Source organism: Osmerus mordax, chromosome 7 (assembly GCF_038355195.1).
Source record: "Osmerus mordax isolate fOsmMor3 chromosome 7, fOsmMor3.pri, whole genome shotgun sequence".
Taxonomy (NCBI): domain Eukaryota; kingdom Metazoa; phylum Chordata; class Actinopteri; order Osmeriformes; family Osmeridae; genus Osmerus; species Osmerus mordax.
In genome coordinates this window covers 4,473,688-4,490,092 of record NC_090056.1, presented here as the reverse complement: position 1 = coordinate 4,490,092, position 16,405 = coordinate 4,473,688, and the positions used below count along the sequence as shown (strand labels likewise).

General features: G+C 50.3%; 1 protein-coding gene across 1 annotated transcript in view; it reads right to left on the bottom strand.

Annotated features, from left to right (window-relative positions):
• Positions 1-1,904: 1,904 nt before the first annotated feature.
• The window catches only part of mtcl2 (microtubule crosslinking factor 2), a 42,276-nt gene continuing 27,775 nt past the window's right edge, over positions 1,905-16,405 (bottom strand). The window contains exons 9-17 of the mRNA XM_067239681.1: positions 14,966-15,085; positions 12,595-12,720; positions 12,139-12,369; positions 11,615-11,767; positions 11,186-11,353; positions 8,010-8,279; positions 7,159-7,220; positions 5,566-7,048; positions 1,905-5,436 (exon numbers count right to left, since the gene is read on the bottom strand). Of these exons, the coding sequence (XP_067095782.1) occupies positions 5,284-5,436; positions 5,566-7,048; positions 7,159-7,220; positions 8,010-8,279; positions 11,186-11,353; positions 11,615-11,767; positions 12,139-12,369; positions 12,595-12,720; positions 14,966-15,085 (2,766 nt within the window). The 3' untranslated portion in view covers positions 1,905-5,283. The remainder of the gene's footprint in view (positions 5,437-5,565; positions 7,049-7,158; positions 7,221-8,009; positions 8,280-11,185; positions 11,354-11,614; positions 11,768-12,138; positions 12,370-12,594; positions 12,721-14,965; positions 15,086-16,405) is intronic.

Here is a 16,405-nt window from a genome sequence, read left to right as displayed (position 1 = left end):
TCTCTCTCTCTCTCTCTCTCTCTCTCTCTCTCTCTCTCTCTCTCTCTCTCTCTCACACAGTCAAGTCAACAGACAATCAGGGGGGTCAACTTCCTCTCCAGGGTGTAAAGTAATATTTATGATTACAGGTAAGAACGATATGTAAATGTATCGACCCCCTGACCTTTTAACCTCTTTTGGGGGGGTCCAGTCTTAATTAGGGGGGTCAAACCCCCCCAAGCCCCCCATAATTCGAACCCTGAGGTGGTTGACACAGCAGACTGATAAAGTGATTGCACATGTGTATGTGTGATAGAGAAGACATGAGTCTGAGTTTGTGTCGACAGGGCTGTGCCAGGCCAGCAGGAAGGTGCCCAAGTGTGAAATGAAATGCATTATGGGTCGGTCGTGCTGGCAAGGAGGCTGGTGCCTCAGAAGCCTCTCCCTTTCTCTGTTTCTCTCTTGACATCCCTCTCTACCTCTATCCCTCTCTCTATCTCTCTCTGTCATTCTCTCTATCCTCCTATTTCTCTCTTTACATCCCTCTCTATCCCTCTTTCTATACTCCTCTCTGTTTCTCTATCCTCCTCTCTGTTTCTCTCTTTCTCTTTCAGCTTCAAATCAGTCATGTCTTTTTTTGTGTTGCAAAATAAATATATTCAAAATACAAAGGCGTAAAGTAAATGAAAATGAGCAATGAATAAATGAACAAATAAGTTAATAAATATACATAGTGCATATACTGTATAGTAATGAAGCCCATAAAATATGTTCTACTTTATAGTTTTGAAACTGTTTTAAATGTATTTATATACACATCTCTTTATATCTCTACACTCTTCTTGAACTGTGTATTTTCCAACCTCAACTGTGCCCCCAATCCACCCTAAGCATACAAAAATAACAATTCTGTGCTAGCTTGTCGTTTGGCCTGTATTAGTCCAACTCTGAAGTCCTGGCAACATAATGACCCACTGATATATATATTCTCTCTGAAGTGGCACCACAACCCAAACAGGAAACTTGTGTTTGTTTTTAAATGTTGCAATTAGGTCATTTCCTGTCTGTCCGCCAGCCAGCCAGCAGCAGATTCAAATGATTGTTATGTTTTGAAAATAAGTCGAAAGGCACTGGGTTGAGGGGTTGGGAGGGGTGATGGGGGGGGGGGGGTCTGACAGGTCTTGAAGAGAATTCCAGATGTTGACAGGAAGTGTTGCCGTCCCCCGGCCCAACCTCTCACCCCTGAACCCAGCTCCCCCTTGATGACATCACTGGTGGAGTGACTGACCGTGTCCAGACAGGGGCCAGCAGCCTTGGCTGGAACTGACTCACAGCTCCGCTCTGTTTGCAGCGACCAACAGCTCCAGTCTCCTGCACTGACACACAGTCACCACACAGACACAGCAGAGCAGATCTTTACCAAAACCATGGACACTGGCACAGACTTTATCACTTATCAGATGCCGTATTCCTCCTCTCTGTCCTCTGGTCATCTTTAAAAAATCCCCCATTTACAATCACACTAAACTTACCATTTCTGTCTCTCTCTCTCTCTCCTCTCTCCCTCCTCATCTCGCCTACATTCTGTTCCTCACAGTATCTCTCAACTTCTTCCCTCTCTTTCTCTCAGTTTTGTTCCTCATATCTTTCCCATCCCTACCCTCTTCCCGGTGTCTGTTGTCTCTCTCCCTTCGCTTTCCCACTTGCCTTCCTCCCCGCTCCCTCCTTCCCTCTCTCTGAGTGTTGCCGAGGGTTTCGTCATCCTCTCTGCAGCTGCCGAGCGAGGGAGGAGTGGCGACAGCTGGGAAGGAGAGAGGGATGGATGGAGGGAGGAGGAGGGAGGAAAGGGACAAAACTGAAGTCATGTTCAATTCACGTTCTCTGGAAAACTCCTTCAACAGAATGACAGACTGGCCAAATCGCTGTTTTGTTGTCAACAAACATTTATTGGTGAAGAATGACAGGACAAACAGGAGGCAATGAAATCTCAGCTAACAAGCTGTATGGTTGGGCAAAAAAGCGACCAACCCCAAACAAACCCTGCGTCCCTAAAAATCACCCCTGCACTCACTGTTTCCCCCCCACGTTGTTTTTGTTGTCTTCTTTTGCATCCTTTTTTCAAAATGAATCTATTTACATACGGCTGTTCATGAGTTTTGCTATAAAGGGAGAGAGCTACATACTTCTACAGAGGCTCTGTGGCACACAGATACTTTGCAGATATTCAGCCGATTCTCAAAGCCAGGATACAAAGAGTACAAATATCACCTTAGTGTTTTCTTCTCAAGTTACAAGATAAGCGCAACTTTTTTTGTTCAATTTTCTATCATTCATCATCACATTCTCCTCCACCCCCCCCCCCCCAAGTATTAAAAAGAGAAATTACAGTATATAAAGCATATTTACAGGCAATATGACTCATCAATAATTTAGCTAATATTATCAACAAGCTGAAGCTAAGAGTTCATGTACACAATTGCTAGTCATTAAGAAGGGGGCGTTGGACTGGGGCAGGTGCAGTAACATCACACTCTTGACCTATCAAACCTTTCTTGGTTTACACTGCACAAAGAACAGAAAAGGAATGAGGTGCCAGTTCATTGGATCGTACATGGGAGACACTTCTATAGAATCCTAGCTACACTTGACACTTATTTTTACACTCCTTGACAAAATACAGGAACCATTCTGAGAAGTATCCTCATGATTGGTTCGTGGGCCATGTTGACCCTACGGGGCTTGTCTGTCATTGGCTACTGTGCGGTGGGACTAGTTACTGTTACCTGAGGGGGAGGAGCAACCGCACATCAGATCGACAGCAGGTAGAAACGTGAGAGAGAGATAGAAAGAGAGACTTTAATGACATCCTAATTTGAGAAGATCTGAACTGTAAACATAAAACCTGAATTATCTCTGGAGGTTTTGTTACCTCACTATCTGAGACAAAACGTCTAGGAATCCTAGTACGTCAATCCTGGGGGATAACTACACTGTATATTCTGTAAAAATATAGTGTTTCCAGTCTTTGAGTAAACCTCAACCTCCTGCAACAGTTGAATGCACTGAGATTGTGGATTTGAGTCATGTATACTGTAAACCTACTCAATGTCGCAACCCTAGCTTTGAAATGTCTACTAAATGATACCAAAGATTGAAAAACAGAAAATGCTGCTTTTATCTCTGTGGCATCAGCGCTGTTATCAAGTTGGAGACTGTCTCCAGGCGACATCGTATAGAGTAGAAAGGCACTGTTGACCTTCTCCATGACAACGGACAGTGTGGCATGACGACCTGGTGTTATCTCTTCCAGGTCACAGGACAGAGGAGGTAGCAGAAGAAGTGCTGTGGCAGAGAACAGTCAAGGCAGAGGGGAAGTAAGTATTTAGGTATGTAAGTATATACCATTAGTCAGGATTGGGAGGTGTAAACAAAGCAAGATGAGTAAGTTAATGGGAGGCTGTTCCACGTTCTTCTTGATAAACGCTAATAAAAGGTTTAAGAGAGCCAATTTTTTTCTTTGTTTCTGCAGTAATAAAAAATGTTACAGTAGAAAGGTTCTGGCAGGCTAACACACTGATGCTGCTAAACCTGCTACACCAGCAGGTCTTTCTGAGTGTCAGGGCTCTATGTAGGTCAGTGGAGCTGGAGGAAACAGAGGCTTCCACTTGTAGCCTCCCCTTCTAAACACACATAGCTGCCTGATGCCCTTGTTAAACACATGAGTCATCAGGTACAGCACACACACACAGCCTGCTGGCTAGCCAACACATGCATACCCAGCTTCTAGAAAACGGTGTGCTGTGTGTGTGTTTGTGTGACTGCTATGTGTGCATGTGTCTGAAGTATCACGCCTCCTAGAGCAGCATGGTGGGAGCTTCTTACAGTTTCTATAAACAACAGTCTGTGCTGCTAACAGCACTCAGCACACAGCCTGACACGGGGCTGGTCCAGCATCAGCTCAAATCCAAAACCTTTAGATATATTTATATACATATATAAAACAAATAGAAAGTAAATGTGTTTATAATTTAATTTCCGACAGTCTGGCCTCTCTCATGTCACGAATAAAACAGCGAAAACTATCTTGTCCTTGTCCCCCCCCTGCAGTAGCGGTTGTTGTCATGGTGACAAGAAGCGCCGTGTGAGCTGGTGGTCTGAGGAAAGGGGGGTGGGGGGCGTTAGAGATGCATTCTAGAACTCTTCTGGAAGTCGACTCGCCCGTACATAGCTACGATACAAACACTCTCACATAAATCAGTAGGAGTAGTTGTTGTGTAATTACAAAAGAGGAATGCATTATCCATCTCCAAAGGGGACGAACTTAGAACACACTTTATCTTAGCTGGCAGGGATTCGTCTTGGTTGCTGTATTTCTGGTGCTGTGTGTGTGTGTGTGTGTGTGTGAGAGAGTGTAGCCTTAAGACTACAGTCAAGCCTACAGTACAATACAGTACAGTACAGTACAGAACAATACCGGCATTTGGGACATCCATCTTTTACAGCTTACTGTTAAGAAGCTAACCAACATGGCTGCAGTAGACAAAGTCAATTCAGTACCGACAGTACCCATCCTGTTGAACATGGCGAGCCTGGAAACACACTGTGAATGATGTTGTATCCTGTCCATGTTGTAGTCTTGTTGGAGGACACAGGTTTGTTGACCTAAACTCACCATGTTTGACAGAGGTGGGTGTGTGATGATAGTTGACACAAAAGGCTGTCTGGTCTAGTCAGAGAGCCTGATCCACCCTGGAAACTAGGCCAGACTAGACTAGACTATAATATAATAGACTTGACTAGACCCAGGCCAGGCCAGAATCCCAGTCTAGTGTCTTTGTGTGTTTGTCTTTATGTAGTCCACAGTAGTGTTGTTGTGACATCACAATGTCTCTGTGAGGCAGTCTGATCCTGGGGCTTGTATTTCAGACAGGTAACCCTCAGAGTGGTCCTTGGGTGGGTTTCTCCAAGTTCCAATTGGAGATCCAGTTTTCAACTTCTCCAAAATGTCCATCCATCCACGTAGATACATCCAAATTAATTTTGGGGGGGTTGTGCATCGGTGTTGGTGCGTGTGTGTGGCAGTGAATCTGTGTGGCAGTGTGTGAAGGACTGTGTACATGCTAGGTATATGTACATGAACGGTAAGCACGTACAGTGTGCAGGAGTGTGTGAGTGTATCTGTGATGCTGTGCTGTCTGTGGCAGTGTGTAGGTGTGGGGGGCAGAGTGCGTGTTTATATTGGTTTGCGTGGCAGTAACAGGATCTTTAGTATCAGTGTGTTTGTGTGTGTGTGTCACACTTCTGTCACTCTGGGATGGTGTCCCCTTTCTCTTCGGCTGCAATGGGAGACTCTTGGGGGCGGTGCTTACAGTGGCCCAGCGAATGGCGTGTGGCCGAGCGGGAGGGGCGGGTGATGCAGGAAGAGAGAGACTGGGAGGAGCAATCACAGGCCGCGTCCTGCGAAATGGGAGGAACCAGCTTAGGAACAGATACAGGGACATGTATTCCATGCGTCTGTGTGTGTGTGTGTGTATATGTGTGTTTCTGCATGTCGACATGTTAATGTGTGTGTGTGTTCAGACTTACCTCCGTGCTGGAGATGACAGGCAGCTCTCTGCCAGGGTTTCCCAGGTCCTTGGCTGTTACCGTGGCAACGGTAGCCACCAGCTCCTCTCGGGGGATGTGTCTCATGAACCTCTTGTTTACGATCCTGGTCACGCTGTCACTCCCTCCTAGCCCCCCAAGCCCCGCCCCCGACACACAATCTGGCTTTGGCTCGTCGACCACGCCCAGGGAAACCCCGACTAAAGGCCCCTGGGTCCGACTCCCGCACACGTTCCGGAAAAACTCCTGGACCAGGCCGTACTTCTGGGCCCCGGCCTCAGGCCCCGGCACGGCCCCGGAGGGCTTGCCCGCGGCGGGCTGCTTAGCCGGGCTGGCCCCCTGGCTCTGGCTTTGGCCAGTTCCCGCTCCTCCGTCGGCCCTCCAGAGGGCCTCCACGCTGCCGGCGTGCTCTACCACGCTGAACAGGGACGACAGGCCGTCGTTGAGGCCGCTGAGGACAGGGCTGTCCCTGGTGGTGGTGGAGCGTGCCCAGGCCGAGCCCCCCCCTCCACCCCCCCCAGCCCCCCGCAGGCTCCACAGGCTGCGGTCCCGCGATCCCACCGAGGTGGAGGATCCGTCCAGGCGGGAGGCGGAGCCGGCGGAGACTCGGCGCTGCAGCTTGGGGGAGCCGTACTTGGGGGAGCAGCAGGGTCGCTCGATGCGCCCGTGGACCTTGTCCAGGGAGGTGGAGATGTGTCTGGAGCGGGCAGCGGCCAGTGAGGAGGAGGGCCGGGGCGACCACACCTTGGAGTGAAGCCCCACCCCTCTGGAGGGGGCGTCGGTCTGCAGGCCCACGCTTACAAACTGCGTGGTCTGGGTGGAGTGAGTGGCCACGCCCCCCGGGGTCTGACTTCCTGCGTCCTTGCTGCCCTTCCTCTCCAGCGAGCTGGAGCGGATGGCCTGGCGAACCACGTTGGTCATCTCCTTCATGTCGTCGCTCAGATTGGCCGAGATCTCCAGCCCCGCCCTGCTCTCCAGGAGTGCCCGGTGCTGATTGGACAGCGAGCTCAGCCACTGCTGGTACGAGGAAGAGGAGGCCTCCAGGACCCCCCCGGCGTCTGAGGACGTCGAGCCCAGGGACGGGTGACCCTGCTGGGCTTGCTGCTGGACCTCCCTGGCCTGTCTGCGGCTGGTCTCCATGCGTCGGACGGCGGGGGGGCTGTAGTAGATGCGGATGCCCGTCCTGTCGGGCGCCGTGTGGCTCCTCTGGACGCTCTCCAGGCCTGGCTCCGCCCCCTGGCTGCTGCTGGGGCCGTCCCACGTCTTGGAGGAGTCGCACGGCTCCATCCCATGGGTCAGATAGGCCCAGTTCTTCCTAGTGAGGTCACCCAGGTCTGTGCGGGCCAGGAGAAGGGGCGGGGTCCTGATCTGGCCGCCTTCCTCCTCCTTATTGGTGGAGCCATTGACCTCATGACAAGCCTCCAACAGACCACCCAGCTCTGACAGGGAAGGTATGGACTTTGTCCTGCAATGGAAAGAAACAGAACTGAGTTTATTACTACGGTCCATGGAGCGGAATAGATAGAGACTGGGCACTGATTGAACTACAGAGAGGGAGAGCGTTAATATTGTTACCTTGGTGAGTTTGTTTCGCTAGTAACTGATGCTTCTCCGTCTGACGGTTTGTCATGAAGAGACTGGGAGAGAGACAGATAGAGAGGAGCAGGACGAGACAGAGAGAGAGCGATAAAGAGATACAGAGAAAGGGAGAGAGAGGAGAGATGTTAACAACTCCAGGCCTCGACATTGAAGGCCAAGGACACGAACGTGAGCAAAGTAAACATGAAAAGGCGAGCTGTGTGACATCACCAGGTGACTGGGTCTCTGGGAAGGACGAACAGGCCCCATTTGTCTTTGCGGTGGATAAACTATTCTTGCTCACACACATACACGTGTAGAGTTGCACTCTCATTTCCTCTCAGTGGGAGGATAGATAAGGGGGGGAGGGGTACTGACACCATCAGTACCAGTAGAAAATAGTATTAGTAGCATGTCGTTTAAAGAGAGAGAAATAATGACATCCTCTTGGCATTGCTGTAATGTGTTTCCTGTGTGGTTCAGTGTAGCAAAGAGGGGGGAGAAAAGGAGGGAGAGAAGAGTAGGTCACTGTCCAGACAGTTCCTTCATTATTCTCCCATTTTGTGTGTGCTTGGGCATGCACACTCACACATTCCGACTCTAGGCAGTCATAAAGCAACAGAGGCAGCTTCCTGAAGAGTCACACTTTACATCCGTGGCTGTCACCCTACCTACCCCCCCCCCCCCCCCCCATCTCATCCGGACCAACCATCGCCCCCAGCCCATCGCCCCCCCCCCCCCCTCAAGTCACACCTGAGCCATATTAACCCTATACCCTCCACCCCATACCCCTTTCACTCCTCCTTCCCCCCCACCACCATGCCCCCCCCCCCCCCCCCCGGTCTCACCGGAGCAGTCTTCCCCTGCTGCTGGGCCTCTCTCAGCCTCTGCTCCCAGGCCCCTCTCTCCTGGCTCAGGCGCTCCAGGAGCTCCAGCTTCTCCCGGCTCCAGTTGCGCTCTCCGATCTGCAGCTGCTTGGTCAGGTCCATGACGGCGGCGTAGGAGTCGGCCAGCAGGTGCTGGTGCTCCTCCCTCTCCCTCTTCAGCGCCGCCTTCAGGTCTGGAGGGTCCAGGTCACCACACGCCACCGCTGCTGCCTTCCCTGTCTTACCATCCAACTGAGACGGGGGGAGAGAGGGGGCAGCAGGAGAGGGAGTGAGGAGGAGAAGGAGAGGGGAGAGAGGGGGCAGCAGGAGAGGGAGAGAGGAGGAGAAGGAGAGGGGAGAGAGGGAGAAACAGGAGAGGGAGAGAGGAGGAAAAGGAGAGGGGAGAGAGGAGGAAAGGGAAGAGAAGGGAGCAGAAGGAGAGGGGTGAAAGGAAGAGAAGGAGAGCAGAGAGAGGAGAAGAAGGCGAGGGGAGAGAGGAGAGAGGGGGGAGCAGGAGATGAGGAGAGAGGGGAAGAAAAAGAGCGTAGAGAAGGGGAGAAGGAAAGGGGAGAGAGGAGGAGAGTGGAGAGAGGAGAGAGGGGGGAGCAGGAGAGTGGAAGAGAGGAGGAGAAGGAGAGAGGAGAAGGGGAAGGACATGGGAATGAGGAGTAGGAGAGAGCAGGAGAGTGGGAGAGCGGAGAAGGAAATCATTATAAATTCCCTGTCCCTTTGCAGATGTGTATCTATACCGCATAGTTGCTTTATTTAGCCGCTGCATGTCTATTCCCTCCAGCCTGTACAAAGGGCCTTGCCCTCACCACCAGACCCTGAGCAGCTGTCTCTCCTCCTGGCTCACCACTACAGACGGCATGTCTAGGACGTGATGTCATGTGTGTTCCTATGGTGACATCACACACACACACACACACACACACACACTGGAGACAACAGCTGAAACAGATGCTGGCCTGTGTGTTTCTCCTCCTCTCTTCTCCAAGCTCACTCTTTCTTCGTATTTTCTCTCTCGATCTTACCCGCCAGTCTCTTGCTCACTCTCTCGCTTTTTCTCCTACCTCCTTTCTATCACTCACTGACCCACTGAAGTCTAACTTCAGAGGCCATTGAAACAGGGGTTTGCTCATTGGTTTATGAGACTGATTCACAGTTCTCTCTCTCTCTCTCTCTCTCTCTCTCTCTCTCTCTCTCTCTCTCTCACACACACACCCACACACACACTCTGGGGGAAACCCATTTATCGCTCGTCGTCTCAGAGGGTGATGGCAGGGCGTTGCCTTATAAGGGCTTAATGGAAGCGCCTGGCAGCCAATCTGACCATTATATACCCCGTCTCCGACGGCGACGGAGCTTTGCGCTCGTCTAATGACAAACGTACTGTAACCAGATTTTGCCTTAATGAGCCCCATCACTAACGAGCTCTCTCCCCGAGGGCGCCGAGGGGTGGAGAGGTAGCGTGTGGCTGTGTTTATGACACACAGAGAAACACATTCAACCTCAAGTCCCCGACTTCCATCCTCAGAAGACCATGTGACGAGAGACCTTGAGGCCTGTGCAAGGCTGGCATTCGCTTCCCCTTTAAAGAGATAGCCACGGATCACTGTAACACTGGCATCATGGATTAATTCATTATTCTATAATCACTCAGGACAGGTGTCACATTAGAAGAGTCAATGTGAAGTCAGTAGAATCCACTGGAAGAATCCACAGAGAACAGAGGACATTAGGAAAAGAGAATTAGCAACAGCTGGTGATGCTATGGATGCCGTGCCAGAATGCCATCCTGATGTTGTTGGCAGAGTTGCATTGATATGTGTGTGTGTGTGTGTGCGCGATCAGGGAGAGATCAGCTGCAGCTATGCCATCAAGATCTGGCCGCCAGCCCAGCGAGTCTTACACATGGATGAATGTTTGTATGTGTGTGTGTGTGTGTGTGTGTGTGGTTCAGTAGACCAGTAACTGTGCCTGTGTATGTGAGCATTAGTGAGTTGTGGCAGAAACAAATGGGTTTTGCGAAAAAAGGTCAAAGCAAAATGAATTAAGCCTTGGTTATGCCATAAAGGTTAGTCCGTAAATTTTCTCTCATAAAAACCAGCCTTCCACATGTGGTAAAGGCCATCCTGATATCTATTGTGTCTGGGGGCTTCTCATTTCCTACTGGTTAGGAAGTCACCTGTCACCAATCAGAAGACCGATTATCTTTGACCGGTAGAGAAAAGAGCCAATCACAGCTATTTTTCATTTAGGACACCTTCTTCAAAGCAATGAATCTCAACGTTTATTCACTTACACAACCAGATATCATTCTACCTATATTACTCCCATCTCTCCTGCTCTCCTTCCCTTCACCTCCCACTGGTGTTTTTTAAAATAACATTAGGCTCTGGTGCAAGCCCGTCTCAGAGCTGCTTAATTGAAGTCATTGTGGCTGTTATGAGGCTGTCTCTGGCACAGGGATATTAAACTCATCTCTCACTGACAGACCCCTTAGACACACTCACTGACACACACGCACGCACGCACACACACACACACACACACACACACACACACACACACACACACACACACACACACACACACACACACCCACCCATGAAACAGACAGGAGCCAGATAAAAAAAGATAGACTGGTGAAAATTCACCTCAAACAGTTTTCGAGGCGGTAGTCAGTGTGAATATTGGCTGTGATGAACGAGATGATCAAGTTGCTGATTTATATTTCAAAGGCTGACATGTTTCGATGGGTCAAACTCTTATCAACCCCCCTGCCGGCCCAGTCATTCTTGATCAGTCATACAGCTGTAGGCTACAGAGCAGAACGGAACAAGTGGGGTAAAAACAAACATACCCTTTCATCACCCTGCTCTGGTCAACTGGCTCATACGAAGGTCCAGGCAAAGAGAGAGAAACACTACCAAATGGAACGGTCGGTTATTCTACTCAATGGAACATCTCCGAAGGTTCTAAGGCTCCACACCAGACCCAACCCCAAACTCAGCCTCCAGACAGCAGAGTGGAACTATGCTCACAACCCCTGCTTTGTGCCCTCGGAAACCCTGTTGGTTCCCTCCATCCACGTGCTGGACGGAGCCAGCACGTGTTGTGAAGCCCCGGGCAGGCTGGGCTGGTGGTCTCCGTACCTGGGTGAGGAGGCTCTTGAGCTCGGTCCTCTCCACCTCCCAGGAGGCCTTGGCCCGGGCGAACTGCTGGGTGAGCTCCTGAGAGCCCTGGTGCTCCTCACGCAGCTCCGCGCTCAGGTCCTGCAGTGCCACGGTCAGGTCCGACAGGGTACCACTCACTTCGCTGGACTGGGGGGAGGGGGTGGTGGGGGGGGGTAAGGGTTAACAAGTTGTTAACATACGAGACAAACGACCAAGCTGTAATCTAAACTATCACAGACAAGCGTACGTTATGAAGCATACTTGTGTTCCTACCACAGAATAATGTGATGCGTATTCATCCAGTCATGGATGTGTGTGTGTGTGCCAGACTCGGGTGTAATCGGGTGTGTATGTGTGTGTGTATATACCAGACATAGGTATCATAATAATGAATGTGTATGTGTGTACCTGACTGTAACTCTTGTCCAGCAGACAGAGTTCCTTGATGGTGGGGCTAAGGGGATGCTCCTCCGAGGCGGCCATCTTGTTATCCGGCTGGTGGGAGGGGCTAGTTAGGTTCTCCTCCTCCAATAGCAGGTACAGATCCTTCAGACTGTTCACCTGGGGACACAAAGCACACACACACGTCTGTTAATCACTGGGTGAATCACCTAATCACTGGACTAGGACACAGTTATGTAATGTCTTTACACCAATAAATTAGTCAGTCAATCAATTACTCAATCCATCAATCCATCAATTCAAATCTATATATTCTTGTTCGTAGTCCTCGCAATTTTTCTTCAGTGAGAATTTTCTTCCAGTTCCTCCCTGCATATATAAAGAACACCAACCTCCCTAGAACCAGTCAGGGAACGAACAGCTCCCCCCGCCCCATCACCACCCTGGAGAAGTCAAATCAAGTGCACCCTAAGCCACCAACCCTATGTGCAGACAGCATGTGAACCCAGGTGAGCAGGTGTGTTTCCTACCTCCAGGACATCCCTGGCCTCTCCCTGGGGGCGGCGGCCCAGCCGCCACTGCTTGAGGAAGCAGCGCAGCTTGAGGCTGAGCAGCAGCAGGCTGTGTTTGAGCTGCAGGGACTCCTGCAGCAGCAGGCTCCGCTCCTGGCTCCACAGCTTGTGCTGCAGGCGTGTCTGCAGGCTGGCGCTCTGCAGCTGGAAGTCCCGGCGCACCAGTGCCTTCTGGTGCTCCTCTTGGAGCTGGAGCACACACACACACACATGTAAGTACACACACACACACAGGCACATGTATATATACACACACAGACATATGCACGTCCACATATGCACGTACACATCCACACATCAACACACACGTACATGCACACACATACAAACATGTACACACACACAGAAGCAGACGGCAGTTAATTTTTCTGTCAAGCTTACGGGGTGTGTGAATGAGTGTGTGTGCGAGCGTACCTGTGTGAGTGCCAGGGAGCTGTTGTCTCTGTGAGCTTGTCTCTCCAGGGCCAGATCCTGCTGGGCTCTCCTGGCGGTCTCCCTCGCCTCCAGCAGCAGAGCCTGCAGCTCACTCACCTGACGGGCCTGTACACACAACACCACGAAACACCTTTCATTAGGTTCAAGAAGCACATTTTGGGGGATTGTTTTAATACCTTAAGTATATGTATTATGGACTGATACCTACTGTAAGTATATGTATACATTTTTGGAACTTGGTTAAGCATTTTTTGGATGCATTGAATGGAAGTGTATGACCCACCAATGTCATCCAATGTTTGGTGTGAGAATTCAGCTGTGGATATTAAAGTAATTAATCTGGGACAGAATGGGACCCCCCCCCCCTCCCCCCGCAGCACTTGCTGAATTTCACAGCAGTGTAACATGAAATGGTTTATATTTCACACAAGAATTCATAAACTTGGCTGACTGGATGACAAACTGGACTAAATGAGTTCAGGTCTTCAGTGGTCTAAAGTAGCACTCTGATCGACCAGTACACACCTTACATCCCCAGAACTGTCACATGCTTCGTTTGCCTTCTGAATGAGAGCTATCGACCCCTCCCATTACTGTCTGTCATCCTCCACTAACCAATAGCAGTCCAGGGGCCAGGGCGCACGCCCACAGTCCCGGCCAATAGGACACCCTCCACTCCACACCGGCTTAATCGAATCAACCCAAATTCAATTCTATAGCACTTTTCACACAGATGATTTCATGCTTTGCAGCATAACCAAGCACTCCTGCTGAACCATAACCTTCCATACACTCTCCAGAGCTCCACCAGCCGTTCCTATTGGCTCCCTGCTGCTAACCAAGCAGCCTTTACAGGGTGTCATAACTACTTTGTGTTTGTAAAAGGCGTTCGGTCGGGCAGGGTGGCTGACTGCCAGGAGGCTTGCTGTCTGTTGCCCACCCCCCATTGTCTCCATGACGACCTAATGACAGGCACAGAACAGGCAGCGTGAGCTTCTCATGACTTCCCCCCCCTCCCCTCTGCTGTCCCCAGCCCCCCGCCCCAAGACCATGCCACCTCCTGCCTATTAGCTGATGCGTGGGGAATGTTGGAGGGGGCGGGGGGAGCAGTTGGGGAAGAAAGGGCCACTGTAGAAACCTGAAACCCGGAGGGGGGGGGGGAGCTAGGGATGCTATCTAACGCTGCAAAATGACCTGTTCAGTGGGATGGAAATAATATCACCGTCTGGTACAGACTGACTGGCTGGCTGTGTCTACGATGACCACATACTGCAGCGCGTCAGCGCGGGGCCTGTGAGCCAGCCCAGGACTTCAGCAGCTCAGTAACTCAGCTCTGGGGTTCTGCTGGGATTACATCCAACACATTTCTTTTGGCAGATGGCGAGTGTTTTAGCTTTGCTCAGCAAACCTTTCCCCCACTCGTCATTTATTGTGTGTATTTGTTGTATTTTGAGAGCAGCTTGGGTGTTGTCAGAGAGCTGTTACTGAGCGCTCATTCCAACACACTGCAGCCCTCCATGTTAATAAGAAGTCCTAGTCTGCAATATCTCCCACTTTGTTCATATCTCCTTTTGATTTCTCGTACTCTCCCTCTTCAACTAGCTCCTCTTCCTCCTTTAACCACTATTCATCCCTCACTCCCACCCTACCTCCCTACCTTATTCACCTACAGTGATCTTCCCTAGGCCCTGAGAGAGTGACTTCAGGCACATTCCATTCCTTACCCAAAGTGAGGAGTCTGTGTGTGTGTCTGGCAAAGTGAGGGAGAGTGAAAAGAGCTCAATTTCAGCTAGGTCCTTCAATCAGATACACGCGCATGCACACACACACACACACTTACAGACTCACACACTGAATTTCATAGCAGGGCAGCATGAAACGGTTTGTGTTTCACAGTCAAGCCTCTGAAATGAATCCATTCATATACGGGTACTTGGATGACACACTGGAGATGGGACGTTTCCAGTGTGAGAGTGATCCACCAGACAGTCGTGTTTTGACTGCATTTCTATTCAGTTCTACTGTGCCTTCTGTCACACTCTCTTTTCTCTGTTCCTTGCCGCTACAGATGCCCTCTCAGGCCCTGCCTGCGCTACCATGGAGACGTCCTATCAAAAGGCCAAACAAACAACACAGAAACTTCCTGCTCATATAGCTAATGAAGTCATCGCAGCAAAAGGATTCCAGGGAGAGTGTCGCACATTTACAACAAAAACCCACCACATCACGAGTCAACAGAGGGACTTTTTGTGTGTTCTCGTGTGCATGTGTGTGTTGAGGGTGTGTGCGTGTGTGTGAATAATGTATGAGCTGTGTGTGTGTGTGTGTACTGTGGCTTCATGTGACCCACCAGTGGAGCGTCTTTCTCCTCCCCTTCGTGGTGTTGGCTCGTCTCCTGTTTCCTGTTGCTGTCCGCCTCTTCCTGCTGACCTCTCACCTCGCAATCGGATTGGTCCCTACAGTCAGGCTGCTGCATGTGTGCATGGGCAAGTTAATGAAAGAAACAAAACAAATGAATAAAGAAATAAAGAGAGGGTGAACGGAAGAGGGGGACAAGATGGGGAGGTAGAGGGGGCGGGACAGAATGGTGAATATAAAAGAGAAGTGTGGGAAGGAATGAACAACACAACACAACAAACCAAAACAAAACAATAAGACCCCAAATCATATAAACAAAAGGGCGTTGGAGGTGAACACAATACGATGTTGTAATGGCGGTCGTCACAAGATGAAGAAGAGGATGTAGAGGAAGAAGAGTTTGGTCAGAGAGGCGCAGGACATTGTGGAGAACAGAACCGAAAGAAGGATGAGGAGGAGGAGAAAAGGCTGGAGGAGGGAGGGACGGAGAGGAGGGGGAGGAAGGGAAGGTTTGAAAGAATCAAAAGTGAAGGTTCGGGTGGTGGAGGGACAAGTGCACAAACCGCCGGTCATGGTGCCCATGCAGTGAGAGAATGGGAGGGAGGGAGGGAGAGAGAGAAAGGGGGAGAGTTGGAAGAAGGAAGAGAGGCGGAAGTGAGGAATGAAGGGAAGGAGAGAGCGAAGGGTGTTGGGACTCAGAACAGTGGCCTCTAATGGAGCTGCAGTCTAAAAATAATATCACTAGATAACTACCATCGCACACACTGGTGAGTACTGTCTAGGTATCTTATTCATCAGCATATAACACACTGGTATCACATATTATCTACAAGACAATATATAACACTATGTGCTAGCTATCACAGTTAAAACACACTTACAGGTCATACATCGTTTATACAACTTACATCGTTTTCCTTATTGCTATCTTAGCTTAAAATAACAACACATCACTACGCGCTTCTGAGCTCAACCTGACTGCAAATCAAAAGACACCACCACGAATCACCACAATACAACATGCCCAACAGCACAACACTGCTCGCTGACTCCATTCAATACTTCCTAACCAAAAATCCCCAAAAGTTACACGTTCGAAACGGCACTGACGATGTCACGACAACGCGTTGCGGGAATGTGGGGGAGTCGTGGGTATGCAAGGCTCAGGCTGCCGAGCTGCCGAGTCTAGGATGAACGGACGACAGCGTGGTGTGATGTCGTCCCATGTCATGCAGCACTAGGCTCCATTTGAGGCCTGAGTATCCAGAAGAAGCTATACCAAGTCATGCCTGTGGTCTATGGCAGGTTATAATGCATTGTCCGAGCATGTGTGCGGTCACAGCATTCAGTACTGGTGGGGGAGGTGGGGTGAGGTGAGGTGAGGGAGGGTGGGGGCTTAGCGCAGTGGCTGGGATGAGGGGGCGGGGTTATT